General features: G+C 42.1%; 1 protein-coding gene across 7 annotated transcripts in view; it reads right to left on the bottom strand.

The window, feature by feature from the left end:
* LOC109104495 (elastin-like) overlaps nt 1-17,853 on the bottom strand; it is a 52,067-nt gene extending 34,214 nt beyond the window's left edge. For 6 of the 7 annotated variants that reach the window (XM_042738917.1, XM_042738919.1, XM_042738920.1 and 3 more), the window contains exons 1-4: nt 17,529-17,853; nt 5,909-5,986; nt 5,536-5,574; nt 5,069-5,134 (exon numbers count right to left, since the gene is read on the bottom strand). In XM_042738917.1, the coding sequence (XP_042594851.1) occupies nt 5,069-5,134; nt 5,536-5,574; nt 5,909-5,986; nt 17,529-17,604 (259 nt within the window). In that variant the 5' untranslated portion in view covers nt 17,605-17,853. The remainder of the gene's footprint in view (nt 1-5,068; nt 5,135-5,535; nt 5,575-5,908; nt 5,987-17,528) is intronic. The other variant, XM_042738918.1, reaches the window with a different exon arrangement.
* Between the last annotated feature and the right edge of the window lie 3,772 nt (nt 17,854-21,625).

The following is a 21,625-nucleotide window of genomic DNA, read 5'->3' as shown; positions in this document are numbered from 1 at the left end:
ATCAGATGTTCTGTGTATCCATGCTTGAACAGTGCAAGTTTAAAGTAATCGGAAAAGCATCGTCAGGAATAAGTCTTTGAAACTGTTTTGGGGAATAACCTCCTCGCATGTTTACATTACTGCTCTTTCCCCGCCTAATTTATTGCATCCACATTGCATTGAGAAAGGAAGTCCAAATCTGAGATAATAAAGATCTGCTGCCTTCTTCCCCCTCTTTTAATTATTTATTTATGTCCATGTTTCCTCTTATTTATTTCCAGCATCACACATCTCTTCTTCCAGTAAGGATGCATCTTTGTGTTTTATGGCTGCATATGTGTCACCGAAAGGTTCTTCATTCAGGAAGTGAACTAAGATGAAAGAACTTCTTGATTTATGCTAAATCATACTCTAAAAGTAGAACGCTGTTATGATGATGACCACATAGTGATGAACAGAGTTTTTTTCTTCTTCTTTTTTGGAACAGCGCTCCTCCAAAGCGGTTGCACAAGACTGGTGAAACGAAACGCAATCTTCTGCATTTGGAAAATGTTTGCCTCTGACAACGTAAACAGACAAGCATCTCATCAGAAGTGAGAATGAACTCCACGGACTTGTTTGCAAATTTTGTCTTCCGAATCCGAGCATATTGTCCGCACCTGGGGACGAGCGCAGGAAGTGATGCGTGGCTCCCGGGGGAGTTGAAGGATGTCAGCGTCGACTCGGCGACATGAGGATTGGCCATTATTCACAATCAGAGGCCAGAAGCGAGCAGTTTGAGGACAGGCCTGAGCACGCTAATGAAAAGCATATGTGCTTCACAAGACTCTCTGGCTCTTCTCAGCTCATCTGCCTGGCCCACACCCTTCAAACTCTCCGCATTCAGCCCTTGCTCCCTTTCAAGTCTGAAACAAACTGGCTTCTCTCACTGAGACAACATAGAAAAGCATGTGGAAAGCAAAACCTGACATACTTTCTTAGGGTTGTGCTGCTCTGGTTTCTGTACAGATCAAAAACAATGTCTGCTTTTAAGATCAGGTGACTAAATAAAATGCAGCTGCCTTTTTAGCCATTGCAGAATGAATCCAATAAATTCAATGTGAAAAGTCTTGTGAGCCAAATCTTTCCTCGTCACCGCCAATCTAGCCATGATGTTTATGAGTTCGATCCCATGCACAAGCGCAATAAAGAAAAATGTCCACGGTCTCACGACATGCAAGCTAACTGTTTATGACAAGAAGCTGCCCAACATTTGTGGAAAATAAGGCATTTGTGTGGCGATGGCAGCGGCAAGCGACACAGAATCCACCTGTGCTTCAGGCACTGTGACTTGCAGATGGTTTCCAAAAGTCCTCCCCAAATTCAACAGCTCATCCCAGCAATGATGACAGGCCTCACAATCAGGTCTGTTTTACAAGGGCTCACATGAGCCAAGCTCATGACTCACATTGCTCGTCTTAGCCATCACCTTGCTTTAATTAAACACCAGGTATCTTTTCGCAGTCGAGGTGTTCATAGGGGTGGCCGGCATAGATCTTTTTCAACACTGTCTTCAATGGTTTATAAGTGATCCCAAAATGTATTGTGTACAAGGAGACTTGGGTACAACTATAAACCATGGTGTTGTGCTATAAGGGATTTTAATCATATACACATACGTTGCTTTGCCTTTTAAAAGCAATTACTATGACATTATAAAATGGTTATGACTTCTTATAATAAAGCAGATGGCTAGGGGAAGCAAACAGTTTTTCACAAATTCTATAATCTATGTTATGAAGTATAGTTTTACTGAAATAATAATAATAATAATAAAATAAAAAAATATATCAAATGAAAGAAAAGAAGAAGAAGAAGAAGAATATGATTAATGAATAAGAAATAAAAAAACATTAACAGCTTAAGCCAAAGTGGCTTTCAGTGTATTCAAGGAAAACATTTAATCAGTGGCACTTACCACAAATAGAAGTCTAAATGCTAAAATAAAAAGTAATAAACATATATAAGAAAATGCTGATAGTCCACCAGAATAAAGTAAATTTTACAGGATCATTTTTTTTTTTTTTCAATATTTAAACCTTTATTTGTATAGTATTTAGAACACATTTGAAGTGACCAGAATTGGTTCTTTATTCTCAACTTCATTCTCCAAACTGCTCGTCCTAGTTAGAGGTGCAGGGATTGATGATGTATATGTAAATGTCTCTAAATGTACATTAACATTAAGTTTGTCATCTTAGAGGGCCAAAGACGTATAGGACATTTGAAAAACATGCATGTAATGTTCAGCCTGTAACTTTTCAGTGGTTAGTTTGTGAAGGGCTGGATAGGGGACCTGGGAATGCTTATTCTAAGTTAATAAACAGTTGTGAGTTAGACCTTTAAAATTTTACACTTGATAGAATTTGATTTTACTTAAAATGTATTTAAGATTGGGGACCATCACAAAGAGTTTAGTATACAGTCTCCTTATTCTGGGAGCTTTTTTTTTTTTTTTTATAAAACTAAGGGATAGATGGACCTAACAACCAATCAAAGCCACCAGCTGTGGTTTCTATGGCAACCCTTGGACCAATGGCATGAGCTCAATCTTTTTTAAAGAGCACTTCTTTGGAGGGTGCTTCAAATAACAACAATGACTGACTGCTTTATTATTTATGCTAGTATGATCGTGTTGTTTTCTCTTTGCGTACAGTGTTATGGCGTGTAGATTTAGAGAGCATGGGTTTTGTCTGCTGTCATTGTGGTTTGTTTGTTGGTGGTCAAGATCACTGCATACCAGAAACAAAATCCAGTTGTATGATGTCATAAACAGACCGTGTTCATCAAATAAATCACCAATCCTATCACTTCATGCAAACCCTCAGATCCAAGACATTGCTCAAGTCATGCTCTACACTATAGTCTTCTATAATAATGACCAAACTAATTTGTTATTATTTTGCGTGGAATGATCTACACACATTTATTTTGATTGTTACTGTTGCAATGCACATTTGCTTTGTTCATATGTAACCCCTCTCTCCCGGGTCCACACCGCCACACCTCGTACTTGCTCCGAGTTGGCCTCGATCCCAGGTCTTCGGCATGGGAGGCGGACGCACTAACAAGGAGGCTAAATGACTGCAGCCACTAGCGCGTCTCTCGAGATCAGGGGAGTGAGGTTTACCTGCACAGCACCTACTCGCTGGCCTCTGTTACATATGGACGTGATTTGCGGTGTGTAATTTTCTCAGATTCACCTGGAGGCACAAGCTAACTGATCGAATATCAATAAATGTATTCTAACACTGCAGTCATAACTATAGTTTCGAGTTGCCTGGCTGCATGTGTCTGTCTACTTATAATGGATTCTTAACATTCTAAACCAAAGTTACCTTGGTCCAGTAAGAATGTGTAGTTTTTTTTTTTTAGTTTGGGCGTGTGCAAAATCTGAGCACTGGAGATCGAAGTGTCATCCGCTTAAATCTAGGATCATGACTGAATAATGAACACACGAGGGGCTGGGAGTGTGTGCAGCTGGGTGGTCAGTGAATGAACTGTGCAGATCTGCGTGTCTTTCTGCAGAGCTCTGCTGGCACAGATAAGTGCACGGCCTGAATGAAATACAGGAACACACAGCCATGAGCCATTCTGAATTTGGTCAACTGAACTGCAGGGACCGAGCCTATTCATACACTGCCTTACAGCCAATCTAATCTTAAATACGTTTACTCGTCTTATCTGTGGACTGCGTTCATGCTAGGTTGTGTGTTCAGCTAGATGCGAGGCCTCGGGTTTGAACGTGTCTGCTTCCCCTCAGAACTGCTGAGTTTTTTACCTTTAATATGATAGGCGAAAGATTAGACTATTATCTCCTGCTTTGTTCCAACACTCACAGCCAAAGACAACTTCCACTGCAAAATCTGATATCGGGGAGTTGAGAAGCTCTTTCAGAGTGAAAAGGTCTTTCTCAGAGGAGCCAGTGAGCTGCTCCAAAGTTTATCGAGCCTGGCTACATTTGTATAATTCCTTATCTTTCCAAACATGTCGCTGGAATCCGCACTGTTTTAGGAAATTTAATTATACCCAAACGGTGCTAATGCACCAATAGTGCTCGGTTTGACAGAGAAAGCAACAATATTTATATTACAGTATCAGAATGGGTCCATTTGCACTTGGTAGGCGCCTAGATTTCCACTTATTGTATTGCGCGTCTTCCAATAAACACATATAGAGCTGCTGCCTCATTGTTTGAGTAGCGCTGATGTAAGTTTACACTGATTAAATCAGCTCGTGGACAGGGGTGCTGGGATAAAAAAAAGATCAGGTCGCCAAACTCATTTCACCAAAAAAGGATATTCCATGGCAAAACCTGGTGAGCCGGTGGATGTAAAACTGGAAATTGGAGAACTGTGGCAATATTTCACAAATATTATTTCACAGCAGATATCCTAGTATGCTTTTACTGATGGACTCTGGGCACTGGGACTAATGCTTTATTGAGATTTCTTATTTGAATCATTGCCAAAATCCTCATTGGGCTTACCTGGTTTAGGAGAATTTCCACCAGCTCTTAATAAGGGGGGGAAATGCGCTTTTTGGTATTAAAAAAAAAAAAATTAATGAAATTTTTTTTTTCTCTCTCTCTCCATTTCCAATTCATATGTATAATTTTTGGTATTCCTGATAGCATTTTTTTTTTTTTTTTTTTTATTAAGGAATTGTTACACAAGATTTCTATTTCAAATAAATGTTGTTTTTGAACTTTCTATTCATCTGTGAATCCTGACAAATAAAATGTCACGGTTTCCATGAAAAACATTCAGCAACACAACTGTTTTCAACATTGATAATAATCAGAAATGTTTCTTGAGCAGCAAATCAGTATATAAGAATGATTTCTGAAGATCATGTGACACTGAAGACTGGAGTAATGATGCTGAAAATACAGCTGCACATCACAGAAATACATTACACATTCACATAGAACACCCCCCTCTTTTTTTTTTTTTTTTTTTGAAGGCTAGACATCTTTTTATTGCTTTGCTAAATAAGTAAATGCATGCAAATGAATGTACTTGTATGGATGACCTTGAAGAGCTCTTACCAGCTCCATAACCTCCAACCCCTAAAGCTCCTGTCTGAGTCCCAGCAGCACCTCCATATCCTCCTGCTGAACAAGAGATTGCTTCATTAGCATCCGTCTCATGCTTATAACATGCTTTATCTGAGTCCGCTCGAGCAGCTCACATTACACAGTACTTGCTATCAACTTCCTCACAGCATTTGCACATGGAGAGATGTGACTTCGCCAACTGCCACACAGGTGGACTTTGACCTTTAATGGCAGTTTTATAAGTAAGGACAGCTCACTTTTACTGACACAGCCTGCCTGCAAACACATGCAACTTAACTGTTGCTTTCAAGTTTGAGAAAGGATAACGAGACACTAGTGTTATCATCCTTGCTGAACAACAGGTTTATAATAGCAGTAAGCTAGATTGGACTTGAGATAAAAAGCTATTGAATATTTGCACTTCTAGAGTGTTTATGGTCAAAACAAAATGATCTTACCTGCTGCTTTTGCTGCTTTGTATTGGGACACCCCAGCGCCTGTTAAAACAAGTAAAGTTAGAGCGCTATCAGTGCAGATGATTTCACATCTTGTCAAGTGTAAGATGAAGATGGTTCAGCTTTACTCTCAGACACCACAAAGCGTGTGAAATGCATCTAGTCTTTGGAAGACTTTCAAGAGTTTTATTTGAGACTCATAGTAGCCAGTAAACAAGATATTAATTTTAAAGTGTGCATAACGTGTGTAGTATCAGATTGTTGTATGTGAAATCCATTCTGAGCTCAGATTGAAATCAGCTGTCATGGCCAGTGTCATTTCTTCATTTGGTATAAATGAAAGCGGTGAGCGGCTCATGGCTGTTATTGGTTATACCTGGGTAAAATCCAGCACCTGGTAGCAATCCAGCACCTCCTGGTCCTGCTCCAGCTGAACCCGGTGGCACATACACCCCTGAAACAGAAAAACACACATCGTCAGGATGTCTTTCATGTCAACAGACACGCAAAGAGAAGAATTCAGACAAAAGCTGCATCTCTGAGGAAATCGCTGAAGGCCTTGAAAGGCATTTCTCTGGACATCTAGCTGATGTCAGTCACTCCTCACGAGTTCAGGAATCGCACACAGCCTTCAAGTGAAGTCATTTTCATTTTTTCTCCATTTTTTTCTTCCCTGACAAAACAGGATGCTTTAAAGCACTAATACAACAGAATGGGTGGCGATATGTGTGAAACCAATGCTTTGTCATCCTTGTGCTGCTACAGAGGATAATAGTGGATATAATTGTAGCACAAGCCTTATAAACCAGCTAAAAGAATGCTATTTTACATTCATGCATTAAGCAGATGCACTTATCCAAAGCCACTTACAAAAGAGGAACGAAGCAATTCATCAAAGAACCAACAATGTGTACGCAATGCCAGGATCATTAGACAATTAGATTAGAAAGCAAGCTAGATAAGAGGAGAAATGCTGAGAGAAAAACAGAGTGCATGCAAGCTGGTTAACTGCTTGTGGAAAGTGCTTTTTCCTGAAAGCTTTGTCCTTTGTTTTAATCGGAAGTATTCCAAATGTGTACAAACCAAGTGCTTCGTACATGAAAAATCACAAACCCCTAGAGGTTCATGATGGAACTGCATCCCTGACAAAAACAAATACAGACTTTACCTGCAAATACACGAATACACGAATGAGTTTGTGTTTATTGTTATTTATTATATTTATTGAAATATTAATAACAAAAGATATCAATTTTGTGATGTCATGACTGTTTGTTTGTTTTGGAAAGGCACTACGGTAATTGCATGTATTCTTTGACATATCATGCCATGATAGACCAATATGGTAATTATTGAGTACCATGGTATGTTAGTACAAAAGCATTAGCGATGCAGTAAGCAAAGGTTGGTCTCATGTAGTGGGCTGCTGTACATGGGCCCGGAAAAGGCTCACGATGGGTGGGCCGGTGGGTCCAATGCTTTACGACTGCTAACAGTCTCCCAGGAGGTCTTGTTAGCCCAGGCATCAATTATGAAGTTACATTTCGAAGCCAGATCCGGTTTGCATCACAAAATTGGTATCTGAAATTGAACAGACCCTCCAAGGACAAAGATTTTAATAGTTTTGCATGTTCCTCGAAGGCCATTTAATCAAATCCATATGTCCCAGCTTCTTTGGTGTTTTATTAGCAGCAATGCAGAAAACATAGCTTTTATTATGGAGTTGCACGAATACCCTGTCATTATTCAGTAAAGGATTATACATGCTTTATTTTCATTATTATTATTATTTTGTGGCCTACAAAAAAAAAAAAGCCACTCAAGGCCAGAGTTTGTTGTCATGTGAAAGAGAAAAAGCAGACACATGGGAAGAATCACTCACAGTCGGCAGATCAGAGATTGAAACTACAAGAGCAAGCTGTGAAATGCCCTGGCATTGACTTGCAGATGAGGCAGTGAAGTAATAAGCTAGTGGAAAGTTTAAATATACTGTCATCTTGCCAAAACCTTCACACGCTTTGCAAGGACAGAACATTTATCGCACAGCCTCAAAACATGATTGGGGGGACAAAAATGTTTAGTCTGAGGCAGGCTACACTTTTGCTGTTGGAAAAAAAAAAAATTAATAAAAAAATAAATTCAGCTTACAAGCTGGGTTTTCATTTACCTTCAAAGTGGTCTGAAAGAATCTTGCAGGAAATGGTACAATTTGTGTGCTGCATGTGTCTTTATGACTTACTGCTGATATCAGTAACAGTGAACTGAACTTTATCACATTATGGGGAAGACTTCACTATTAATAGTGTGACATGCAAAAGAAAATCATTTTAAATGCTAACATCAGCCAATGTGACATCTGCAACAGTGAACTGTTCCTTGCCGGTGCCATTGCCGAGTGCGCGTGCCCGAAAAAGGCGGGGGGTCCTTGTCAAAATGAGGCCGTTCATCCGAGAGGCCAAATGCAAAAGCGGGTCCTTGCAATTCCGATATTCTGAGGGCCGTTCCAACCGTTCCGGAGGCGGTGCCCGATGCCGAGGTCGTTCCCGAGGCGGGGTCCGTGTCCGATGTTCGATCCCGATACCGATGCGGAGCCCGAGGTCGTTCGATGCCGTTCCCGAGGTCGGTGTCCCTTGTCCACATGGGCCGTTCCTGAGGCCGTTCCTGAACCGTTCCCGAGGAGGTGGCCCGATGCCGAGGCCGTTCCCGAGGAGGGGGGGTCCTTGGTCCAATGCCGTTCATGAGGCCATGTCCGAGGCCGTGTTCCAACGTTCCCGAGGCGGTTGCCCATTGCCGAGGTCGTTCCCGAGGCGGTGGTATTGTCCGATGGTTCCGAGTGCCATTCCCGAGGCTGGTGCCCGATGGCTGTTCCGGAGAGGCCGATGCCGGGCACGAGATAGTTCCGGAGGCGATACCGTTCCAAGGACGTTCCGAGGCAGGTGCCCTTATCTGAGGCCTTTCCCGATGCCGTTCCGCATGCCGTGACCTGGCCATCAGACCCAGCCTGTGCTGGCTTACTGGCTCCCCGATTGGCAGTTTTGTTTCGGCTCCACTCCAAATGGCGACTCCTCCGGCCATGGCCGTTGCTGCCACAACACGAATGTACTGATCCACCGTGGGCCACTGAACCGCCCTGGTCCACTCGTTGTCCACTAACTTTCCGGTCCACCGTGGCCACCGAAACTTTTCGGGTCCACCATGTCCCCCTGAAACGAGCCACCTGGGCACCAGGGGAGCCATCACTGGTCCCAGTTTTCCACTACATGGCCGCCATCCCTCCCCCGTTCTGCCTCCACCAGGTCACCCTCCCTCCTGGTTCTTTGTGTTTGGGTTATTTTGTTCTTCTAAGCTGATCCTTTAAATAAACGTTCCCCTTATAGTCCACAGTTAGGGATCATAGGCTCATTGCACTCAGCTGTCGGTGGTTTCTTGCGACTATTACAATAAAAAAAGAAAATGTCCAAAAGTTCTTGTTTCTGGACTGCTTACCTGGAACCTTTGCCTGGCTGGACCAGAGATTGGATTATCTAATATAAAACATACTGCTAGTGATATGAATCTTTTTCATGTTATACTGTATGAAACTTACTGTGCTGGTTACTGAATGTTTAACGATACTTTCATTTATAACAGTAGTCTGTGATTATTTATACAGTGTGTGGGCATATAAAATCCAGTAGGTGTGTTTCTGTTGCTCTTATTTAATTCACTTTACTGTGAAAATGTAGGCTGCTGTTTTAAGTCAGGTAAAGTTATCTGTAGAAATTAGTGTCTAATGTAACTGAAGCACACACACGTCAGATATTCAAGAGGGAAAGTGTTGATGCGTGTTAGACAATGGGCCGTGTTTGAGTGCGGTGGAACATCTGAGCGAACGGGATGGCGTGATACTGATCTGCACTGAAAACATAACCACTGGCTGATTGGGGAGTGCAGAGAGAAGCTCCACCCTCTGAACACACTCTGGACAGGAAGTGACGATCACCACGGTAACCATGTCACAGCCTCGTATCAGCATCAAAGAGAGGATTTCCTGTCTCTGTTGGAGTGGTGAGAGCAGAGTTGTTCTCAGATACCTGACTGCAACAAGCTGCTAGTGTCTACAGCGAGTCGGCCGTCATTTCAGTGACCTTTAGAGCCGCCGCTGCGGTACAGGCCTCATCTGAACCTCTCTCAGAGGAAAACCCAGGATCACCACATGAGTTCAAACGCAAATATGCTTTAAGTACGCTGTTTAAATGTACCTTTTGTTTATTAACTGAAGATGTAGACAAACCCGGCCACAGCTCATATTTTCCACTTTTGTCAAAGTGCTGAAATCAGTCCAGTAGCTCCTAATATTTAGTCAGTCCAGGCTTGCTTTCGTCCAATAGTTAATGACTTTAGCCCTTACTTATTGCAATTCAATGTTTTCGCACGCAGTTGAACAAAAAAGCTATTATGAATGCTTGTACAAATCCGAGCTGCCAGCTAGATCTGAAGAAGTTGGCATCAGGACAGTTTTGTGTTTATAGAAAGCGTGATATTTACGACTGCAGTTATAGTCCAGTGTGACTGCTATTTTTTGCCCTTTCATTAAGGCCCTTCATAAAGGCACCAATTTATTAATGAATCTCTATGAATTTTGGGACATCTAAATTATATCAGTAACGTAATTTATAAGGTTATAAATGTAATATAAAATGTAATAAAATCATTGAATGGTGGTTTAAATTGACGCAATGGGAATCATTAAGGCTGTTTTGGTGACTTGTTTGGCAAAAAATGACTTGTATTAAACTTTACACATTCTCTATGTGGGACGACTTGAATTCCCATCCAGGTCACGGCTAATTAACTCATTAATGAACGGCATGACTCAGAGCACCTCGCTCCATTGCCAATGATTGACAGTTTTCAGCTTACAGCGTTGTTTGGAACATATTAGGTTGTTGATGACAAAACCCCCCCATTTTCTTCTATGGAATTAATTACTTTCTTAAGTCGTAAAAGAAAACTGTAAGGCCAATTAAAGGAGTAGTTATGAAAGAGTAGTTAGGACTTTTGCAAACATCGTTGCAATTGTGCATGCAATAAATCATGCGGACATGTGAAATCATGCACCCTTTACTTATTTACTAATTTCCTTTATTTTTAAATGTGATACTTGTATCAAATCTGGAATCTAAAAGAGCTTTGCGTGACTCACTGATTAAACTGATTAACTGATTAAATACTGAAACAAAAAACAGATTTGAACATAAAGTCTAGCAGACAGAAGCATGAAAATTTCAAAGTGACACAAATAACACTTATTTTTGAACTTCTCTGTCTAGATTGCATGCAAGAACATCACTATGAAAACAATCACTACAATTGAACCAGTAAAAATTAAAATAAAAATTCAAATTATTTTGATTGATCGTGTAAGTACATACATTATAACCTGCAAGCCCCGTAAATGAGCATGTGAGCCTGAGTCTTGAGGATTTTTTTTTATTATTATTATTATTTTGTGAATCATTAAAATGTACTAATTGGTGTAGCGTTATTTTCATATACATTAACAATTTTGAACCCTTCAGGGCACTGCACACTTGCTTGAGCATTGTGGTAGGTAAACCTACATTCTGTAACATCTTGACCACTAGATTCCTATCTTGAAGAAAATAACAAAAGGAGGATGATGAACGGCTGAAAGATGTGAGCCTGAGAATTAGAAAAGTAAATCTCTGTGATGGGAAACACCCTTCCCTGCTTTTCTTCTCCTGGACACGAGCCGAGCTGCAGTGCAGAGGGACAGCGGTTAACTTTGAGGAATGCTAAGGCAAATAAACATATGATGCACAGACTGTCCTACATTCTTCAAGTCGCTTGAAAATTAAAGATGATTTGCCTCTATTCTCCTTGGCTGAGAAGGTAAAACGATACAGACAGAGATAAGCGCTCCCTTTTCTTTTTCCATTATATCAGCACAAGCCTTCTCCAGAAAGATCTCATCCAGCAATATTAGAAAGGCCTGAATTTTGTAAACAGCATTAGCAGTGGGCTATGCAATGCCCTGTGCATTACAGCGATCTTGATGAAGCGACAGAAGCACACGTTGGTTGGTTTGCTGTAATAGGAATGGATTTGCCATTAGACATGCTTTACAGATTTCATTTGGAACAGAAACACCCCAGGTTCCATAGCTAAGTAAAGGGTGAGCTGATTGCTCCAATGTTTCCAACCAAAATCATAATCATAATAATGAGGAATGGTGAAAGAGAGGATGCTGTTTATGCAAAAAACTTGTAAATGTGTCATACAAGAACATATTTAATGAACCATTTCTGGAGACTTTGCATCAAGTCTTAAGAAATATTACGTTATACTGTTCCCTAAAACCCAAACTATTTAGTTTTAACACAGTTCTGGTTTAATGTAATTAGAACATATGCTGTGTCTGAAAAACACACAAGTGTGATTTATTGTGAATTCTCATTTCACGGATGTTGTCAACTTTGTTTTATTGCTGGCTAAATATCATATTCATACATGCAAATGAAAAATAAAATGGTATGCCCTCCTTTACTATATTTCTTTTTTGAGTTTGTGAAAATGTCTCAGAGCTTCAAGTATTTAAAAAAAAAACAAAACAAAATAGAAGCAAAATATTATATTCTTCTTTGATGCCTTTTGTGCTTTTTTGTCTCGATTCCTGCTCCTTGTGTGTGTCATTGTTTTATTGCTGCTTTTGTTGTTCTTAAAGTAATCATTATTATTATTATTATTTATGGTGGATGTGCCTTTGGTTGCTGGTTGTCCCCTGCTGTTTACAATTAGCAATTAAAAAAAAAAAAAAGGATAGGCCACCTTAATTATCTACCAGGCTCACCCTGTGGCCTTTTGCATTATGACTGAATGAAGAGCAGAAGTATCAGATCAAGCCCTAAGCCCATGACCAAGCACATTCCATTCAGAAACCCCTGTCCATGTCCTCTCCCCAACATCGGCTGGTATGCCAGCTATCCGGGCTGGTTAAGTGCAGGTCTTTGTTTAAATTTTGGCTCCGTCTTCTCTCAGTGGAAGTAGACAGGACTCTCACTTTGACATTTAGCCTCACGGGAATTTGTGGTGTATAGAGCAAATAACATTCTAATGTGCTGTAACATCGAGTATTGGTTCTGTACAGTTTTAGGACATAATTGCTGTGAACAGCTTTATCAGACAAAATTGCTTTTATTGTAAATAAGACCATTGAAGCTGTCATTAACCCGCTTGAATTGCTGTTAACACCACTATGAACAGAGATAAGCCACCCATCCATATGTGTAAACAAAACCTAAATAAGACTGGTCCCAAACTCAAGAGCACTCTAAAGAGCCTGATTTTAAATTGAAACTCACCTTACATACGGTCCACAACAGCACTTGCATTAAGCAGACCGGCCTTACTATCATGTGATATCCCAGCAATGCCATCCTGTGATGGGCCGGCGACTGCTGGTTATATGAGTGCGTGGCAAGTGAGCTGTGTTTCAAAAATGCCAAAGATACGGGAGATAAACTGTCAGATCTTTTAGCGGCCTCAGACTGTGGAATGAGGGGGCGGTATAAACTCATGTAGCTAAATGAAGCCGCTTATCTTTGGTAGCATTCTTACAGAGCCACTGCCAACACTGCAGGAGCCCAACAGAGTGTGGCGTGAGGAGCTGAGGTCATGATAAAACTCTCTACAGAGGCCTTCTCTCTGCAGGCCTGCGCTATTCTCTCTATGCAAGGCCACTTAGAGAGTATCACATCAGTCAACAAGTACATTATTCTGGATAGCTAACTGGAGAGCAGGAACACATGGGAGGTATTTCAGGCTACCAGAACCAGACGGTTCAGATGGGATGGGAAAGATTCATATGTTGAAACTATGGTTTTGTGTTCAGACTCTGCTCTGCTACTTTCTGCGGTGTGCATCTGTTACTAGGACTGCGATGATAAATCGATTCTGAGATCTTCCGAATGCATCATGGTTCCTCTCTTTAACAGCAGATGGCACTCTAATCTAGTTTTTATCTGGACACTCAAATGCTCATGAAGAAGAGCGCTTGTGCATTTGGCTGAGTCCGTAATGTCACCTCGGCTCAGAATGCTTTTTATGACACCGGATTAATGTAAACACAGCCCCTTGTAATTTGCTTCAAACTTTTCTAATTTTATGAATGATTGTTTTAGGTTCACGTGTGTGTAAGGATTTGAAAAACAAGCAGAGTATGGCTGTTTCAAAAGCACGCAGCGCCATCTCATGCTGCTTTCAAAAAACTAACCTCAGAATCCAATCGAGGGAAAGAATGTGATGCATTTGTAAAATCTCAGAAGTTATATAATTTCTGATTCATGAGTGCATCGATTTATTAACCCAGCCTTATCTGTGATCCTTAAAAATCTCACTAAATAGCTGGTATCCAACATATGCAGTAGATGTGATGTCCCCAAGTACAGTTTTTGCTGGTGGAAATCATGGCTCTGGTGCCACCAGCTAGACCAGCACAATAAACCCGCCTTAGTGCATGAAAAGGCATCATATGCATGTCTATCACAGGCATTTACTGTGTTAGCATCTCCAGTCAGCGGACAGCATAGCAAACGCTCCGTTCAAATCAATCACACACCACTAGACATACCACGAGGCATTAATTCCCTTTAGGCGAGTACAGCCTCTCTGAAAAACAAGATCTCCAGGATGGAGTCCAGAGAGGCGCTCCCAGCACACATTGCCTTAAAATACCTCTGGAGGAGTCGCTAATCAGATTGGGAATTCGTGGGGAGGGGGAGGGTGGGCAATTTATCATAATCCCATCTGACAGCGGAAGGTGTGCCATCTGATCTGGAGGTGATTTCATACACCTTCAAGCAGAGCCAGCTGAGTGTCAATGAGGAGGAGACCTAATTGGATTGAACTCCTCTGATGTTCTGAGCCAGAGGACTTAGGCCAAGTTGTTGCCTTTTAAAATGTGCCCTCATCCTTATTTCAAGCTTTTGTGTGCGAAAGGGGGGCTTCTTAATTCTTACAAGACCAGAAGGAGGCCTTGCTTTTCTTTCCTTTCATCTGGCCCTCCTCTCATAGCCCGCATGTCATAAATAGCGGGTTGTCATTAAAACAGTCTAATTATTTTGGCTGCAGGAGTGAGACTTGGGGCCCATCTGCCATGCAGTGCCATACTGGAAGCATCTGTGCTAATAGCCGAACAACAATGGTTATTTTGAAGGGCAGCCGTTACCCGATTACTGTGCACAAAATGATTGGCTGTCATACACTTACTGTACAGTACATGTATGACAGACTCTGAGTGATAAATTACCACAGGAGGGTATTGGAGAGTGAGAGTAAAAAAAAGCTGATATGTGGGTAATTGGTACTTCCACCGTGGGCTTTCCATTGTGTATGATGTGACTGCCAACTGCTAAGGTATGCTTACACAATCGATTAACAGTTTAGATACACTAGACGTAATGCCAGCTCCAATAAAGCAAACAAACTTGGGATCCCACAAGATCATTACTCAACAACAACATTTAATGCAGACTTTGTAACACTATATGGTTTAACATGAAGTCTCACAGTGGGGTGCTCTTGTGCCCTTAAATGACGCTTTCAAGGGGTCAAAGTAGTGCATGATGTGAGCCTTTTGGCTCCAAAAATGACATTCCTTCAGCTCTGACAGAGGCTGTTCCATGTGTCAGAACTATCACCATTTAGCAGGAATGGAAGCCGAGAGAGACATTTAGGCTTTGCTTAAACCATCACAGTACAGCAACGTGTCTGGTGACATATAGTAACTTCCCAAGGTCCTCAAATTCCCACCTGCCCCATAACTCACTCACACCATTAGAGAAACATTCCACCTGTGAGAGCTGTCCAAACAGACTCACAGGGCTCTGAACTTTGAAATTCAGATGAACATTTTGGTAACGATCCAGTACAGAGATCATTTGATAACAAACGCACCCAGGAAAGCAATGTGTTTATTGTGCACAGCACTGAAAAAAAAGAAAGAAAAAAAAATCTCTCTATGGGGTAATGGTAGATGACTCTAGACTCTTTTGTGTCAGTTCGTCTGACTGAATGTATGTATACGCTCTGTCCTACAAAAAACAGCGTTACCTTTTGCTTAGCGTTGGCTTTGGTGACGAATTGATAAATGCATGCCGAGAGGGTGGAATGTCATTTTAGAACCAAAACACTTTCCCCATTCACGGCCTTGATAGTTTTTCACTTTCGGCACGCAAATATTCACAGGTGCCCTACAGACAGGGCCTGACTCGGAACAGACCACCAGGTGCGGGTTGTCATGGAGCTTGAGAGTATGGAGGAAATAGCTGAGCTCTGTTTTATGGCCTCAAATACAATTATTAAAATGAACATAGCAGACTGCTGATATTAAAGATGCGGGCCTGATGATGCGTTTTATGGAAAACATTAACACAATTGCAAGTCCTCACAGGCAACAAGAGCGTATTTTCTCCGTAATAAATTCATTCAGCATTAGGGAGACGGTGCGGAGAGAGCTCTCTTTTAGGAGCAGTTTGGAAACACATACATCAGCAAGTGCCGAAGAAAGTTTTTTTGTGAAAATAAATAAATCATTGTGAAATACTCTGGCTTTGTTTGGAAACTGGGAACAGACCCCCACATCCTTTCCAATCACGACTAAACATTGCACAAACGCACATCCAAGAACATCAAAACAACTGCAATTTAATGATGGGGCCAAAAAATGAGTTGGAGATTTTTTGACTTCTCCGTCTTCCATACCACAGTTTGCCTTGGTACTTGCAAAGCCAGGTTCTGAGCAGAGTGCAACCAAAGACAGCGACCTAATGGGCACTTGCAAGGCTCACTGGACATTGATGTCCACTGGGAAGGTTTTTTATTTGTCAAATCTACACAAACTGACAGAAAGAGTCCATCTGTAGTCTTCAGAAGTTCAGTATGCATGAGCTGTGTTTTCGATTAACAAACTCATCACAACCCTCCCCATCAGCTAAGCAAAGCACTCTACGATCGAGGGGGAATGGCCTTCAAGAGAAACAGCTCTCTCCACATTCATATTCCCAGTCGAGCACTCTGGCAAGAGACTGCGGAGAACTTAAACTAACATCTGTAGCTGAGTTAACGTGCATGATATTTAGTTGTAAAATCTCTGCAGTCCGCATTTGCTGGATCATACTACAGTTTTTGCAAGCTTGAATTCTTTAAATTGGATTGCAAAAAGACTGGACGCTGCAGTTTAACTTGATGGTGTAACTCACCTAAACAAAGCATTTGAATGCATATTAACCACAAAAGTATATGAAGTGAATGTATATGAACCACAAAAGTTTAATATGGGAATCCTGTGACTTACTAGACATTTTAAGCTAACTAAAGCACAGGTTGTATCATATCATAATTTACTCTTCTCAGCAATAAAACATCCTTTGTTTGGTTTGAAAAATGACCTGGATGTTGTTAGGCAAAAGCAGAACATACTCAAATGTGGATCATGTGAATGTACCCACACTGATTATTTCCCATTAATGTGGACCAGATTCCTCAGTAAACATGCATGATGGTAATGCTCAAGATCTGAGGGATGCCTCTGAAATCCTATAGATTTTTTTAAATTTAAAAAAAAAAAAATTTTTTTTTTTGAGTTATGCATTGTAGGGCTTGTATAATATTGCTTTGTAATCGTCTGTGTCATGTCAGCATGCCAGTCACAGGTAAATGTAATGAAACTCATTACACTGAATGTATGTCTGCCTGCATATTATTACTATCCTAAAACCTCCAGTGAAAATGCACAACTACATTCAGTAGTAAACATGACCACCTGCAGCGCCCTTCGATTGCACAAGTCCTCCAGCTTCACTTTCTGCACAGCGCACACTTCAATTTTTTACAAAATGTGCAGAAAAAAAGTACTTGGGAAACCCACAGTGTCCCTTCTACACCAGTAATGCTTCTCAGGATCTCCTATACGAGCCATCAAAGTGCACACCTACCTCCTTGGAGTGAAGGACTCAGCTGTATGATGAGGATGAATCCGAGAAGGAGCAACGCAACCCTCCTGTTAGCCATCTCGTCCCAAAATGCACTGGCCCTCCCCGAATCAGCTGGTTTTATTCTCCAAGAGCTAATTACCACTTCAAAAATGTCTCAAAAAAATGAAGAGGGGAGGAAAAAAGAAAATGATACTGGACACGACGTAATTAGGAAAGGGCAAAGCCTTTGGTTCGATGGATCATTGCACTTTTTTCTCTTCTATGTCTGGTGTTGCTGTTTTTATTCTGGTCACTCCTGCCAAAAAAGCTGAGTGCTGCCAGAGAAAGAAAGAGAGTGTGAGAGAGAGAGAGAGAGAGAAATAGAAAGAGACATGCAGGGAGGAAAGACAGGAGAGAGGGGAGGGAGGAGAAGGACGAGAGAGAACAGGAGAGACAGGGAGAGCAAGAGACCCGCTTTCCCACTCTCTCGTCCAAGAGGAATTTCACTGTCTTGCCAGACATTTGCATGGACTTTAAGAGAACTTCACTTTTTAATGAGAGCAGAGGAGTAAAACAAAATCAGTACTCAGATAATGATGTTCACTCCGTCGCTGGGTTTCTTCTTTACAACTGCTCATGCACATCACATCGATCCTCAAGTAGTTACAATGGTTCTCATTCCTGTAAAATGACGAGTCTTTTTTTCCAATGGCTGCTCAGTCAAGGGAAACTTGACCAATGTTTGTCTAAGAGACTTGGGGGAAATAAAGCCCATTGTTCTGAGAAGGGCATGTTGAATGCTTTGTAATGCATCTGTTACACCTGCCAGGAGTAACTGTACTGACACTCGTTACACATGAAAGTGTGACTGCTTGCATATTACCTCTAATAAAAGACCTTTGTGAAGCATTTCAAAAATGCACACAATCTTGTTGTAAGCTGAAAACAAAATTAGACATTAATGGGTCGGGTAAAAAAGAAAGAAAGAAGAGCAACTCTTGCTCAAAAGAGAAAAAATCTGGGCATGCTACAAGAAGGCAATCATTCTCATAAATATGAGCATTGTGCACTTGTAAGAGTTGTGAGAGTCAACAGAAAAAGAGACAATTGATGGGACGGAGAGATGCTCTGGGATGGCCAAACTCAGTACAGCTCAGCAACTGCACTCTTCCCAACCCTAATCCTGAGCTCTCTGCCAACCCTACATTCACAGCGAGTATTAAGCCTGAGTATATTTGCTTCTCACATACTTATTACCTACAATCCAAAGCAGGGATAGGCAACGTCGGTCCTGGAGTGCCGTTGTCTTGCAGAGTTTCACTTCAACCCTAATCAAACACACCTGAGCAAGCTAATCAATGTCTTTAGGATGACTAAGGCTACAGGCAGGTGAGGTTTTTTCAGGACTGATGTTGCCTACCCCTGATCTAAAGACATGTCTCTAGCAGAGACATACATACAGGACTCCAGCCAGTTTGAGATGGCCTGAATCAAAAAGAAAATTAAAACATCTCAAAAGAAAGCTGTATTAAAGCAACACACCATGCTCTATGTGGCACATACAGTATACGCAATGTTTATTATTTATTCCTTAAGATTTATTCCTAAGATAATGATTTATTAGATTGTGACAATTAAAGCTGTTGGTTACAGACAAAATCTCCATGGACTAGCTGATGTGCCTCAGTATCATCCAAAAAAAAAAAAAATTATAGCCTAAGTCCAAGTTTTGTTTGTTTTTTCAGTCTTCTTCAGGCCTTCAAAGCATGGTGAAGATGATTTCCTCAAGGAAGCCCTGTCTCCACAGATTTGAATGGCTCCAGTGTAATTTTTCCCAGAAATGACGTAAGATGGAAAGAAGGGGGTCACATTGAAATCCTCGCTGATAATGAAACAGATAGATAAAGACACACAGACAGAGATTGGATTTCAGTTTTTAATCGACAAGCCAAATAAATTTAAAGATATTTGTTTCCAGTAGAACTTTAACTTAACACCAATTCAGGAAATGTATTTACATGTCTGCAGTAGATTTACCTTCTTATACACGGTGTTCACTAGACAGATCTTTAAAAGCCTTTTTAACCATTCTATACAACCATGATTACACTGTAACACATTTCACCAACTTCAACTTAAAAACGTCTCGGTTATGTATGGTAACCCTCGTTCCCTGAAGGAGGGAACGGAGACGTCACGTCGGTGACCGACTAATCGGGATATCGCTTCGATAGACCAATCTACTTCGAGTGTAAACTAAACGAGCCAAGGCACATTGGCATGCAATTATTGCATCCAGCTGCCGCTGATCACAGTGTGAGTATAATAAGGCAGCAGGTGCAATGCATACTAGATTTTCGCTGAGGAGCCGAGCCGGAGATCCCTACCAAAGCGCCATGGGTGCTGCCCCTTCCAGTGCCCTGTGCGAGCCACCTGCGCCCCTATTAGGTGTAGGCCGGGGCTCGGAACAAGTCACTGGGTGAGATTGGATAACACTGGGAAAACGTACCCGTTCCGCTTGGAACAGGGACGCTGCAGAAGCCCCATCCTTCCCGAAGGAATTTTCAGAAGCAAATGCACATATAGCATCCGTTTAGGTGTATATGGAGAAATTTGTGGTGATTCAAACCCTCTTGGGAAGGCAGAAGTCTGCCGGGGAAACATGGGCTCTAAGGCTATACCGTGGACTATACGCATAAGAGTACCGCTTAGGTATCAATATGGAACCCAGCCTTCCACGGTTCTCACGGATTCATCATGAAGGCCTGGCGCCGGACGTTCCGCCACGTCCAGCTGCCAAGGGTGATGGAGGATCTCAACAGGGTCTACACTATGGACACTCTGGAGCAGTTTTAGCAAGCCGACACTAACCGGGGCCTCTCGAGTGCCACTACCCATTTGAGGTGAGAACACAAGAAGGATACCGGCTCTACTCGAAGGCTATTGAACCTAGCGAACGTGTTAGAGGTCGCCCAGCCCGCAGCTCTACAAATATCTGCCAGCAAGGCACCACGAGCCTTTTTGCAAGACCCGAAATATGTTCTAGTTGGTTGATATAGCAGCATTTTTAGGCAGTGCTTAACATTTGCCTGATAAGCCAGGGTTATGGCATCCACAATCCAGTGGGCCATCCTTTTCTTAGACACAGCATTCCCCTTCTGCCAGCCTCCGTAACAGACAAAGAGCTGGTCTGAGGTCCTGAAGCTTTGTGTCAGGTCTATGTAGCATCTCAATGCTCGGACGGGACAGAGCAAAGTCAGGGCTGGGTCTGCCTCCTCCAGGGGCAGCGCTTGGAGGTTTTACACTTGGTCTTTGAAGGGTGTAGTGGGAACCTTGGGCACATAGACGGGCCAGGGCCTCAGGATTACCTGGGAGTCAGCCGATCCAAACTCTAGGCATGAATCGTCGACCGAAAATGGGTGCAGGTCCCCTACCCTCTTGATGGAGGCCAGTGCAAGCAGGAGCAGAGTTTTCAATGAAAGAAACTTTAGCTCAGCTGAATGCAAAGGCTCGAATGGGCCCTGCTGTAGTGATTTTAGCACTAGAGTCAAGTCCCAAGAGGGTACAGAGAGGGGCCGGGAATGATTTAACCTCCTGGCCCCTCTAAGAAACCTGATGACGAGGTGATGCTTACCTAAAGACTTCCCATTCACCGGGTCATGGTATGCAGCAATAGCAGCAACCTGGATTTTGAGGGTGGAGGGAGACAGCCTTCGGTCCAGCCCTTGCTGCAGAAAGGAAAGCACGACCACAATCGGGCATCTTCGGGGGTCCTCTCGGTGAGAAGAACACCACTCGATGAACAGGTTCCACTTCAGACCACCTTGTCAGTTGATGTACGCAATGGTCGCTGTATTGTCCATTTGGACCAGCACATGCTTGCCTCATGCATGCCATCATTTGAGACGGTTCAAGGCAAGGCGCACTGCTAACAACTCTAGGCAATTGATGTGCCACTGCAGCTGTGGGCCCGTCCAAACCCCTGAGACTACATGCCCGTTGTGCGTGGCCCCCCAGCCAGTGGTGGAGGCATCCCTGTAAACCACAGCATGCCCGGAGATCTGCTCTAGGGGCACCCCTGCCCAGAGAAACCCAAGATCTGACCACGGGGTGAGGGT

This window comes from Cyprinus carpio, chromosome B15, assembly GCF_018340385.1.
Source record: "Cyprinus carpio isolate SPL01 chromosome B15, ASM1834038v1, whole genome shotgun sequence".
Taxonomy (NCBI): Eukaryota; Metazoa; Chordata; class Actinopteri; order Cypriniformes; family Cyprinidae; genus Cyprinus; species Cyprinus carpio.
This window is presented reverse-complemented; position numbering and strand designations above follow the sequence as displayed.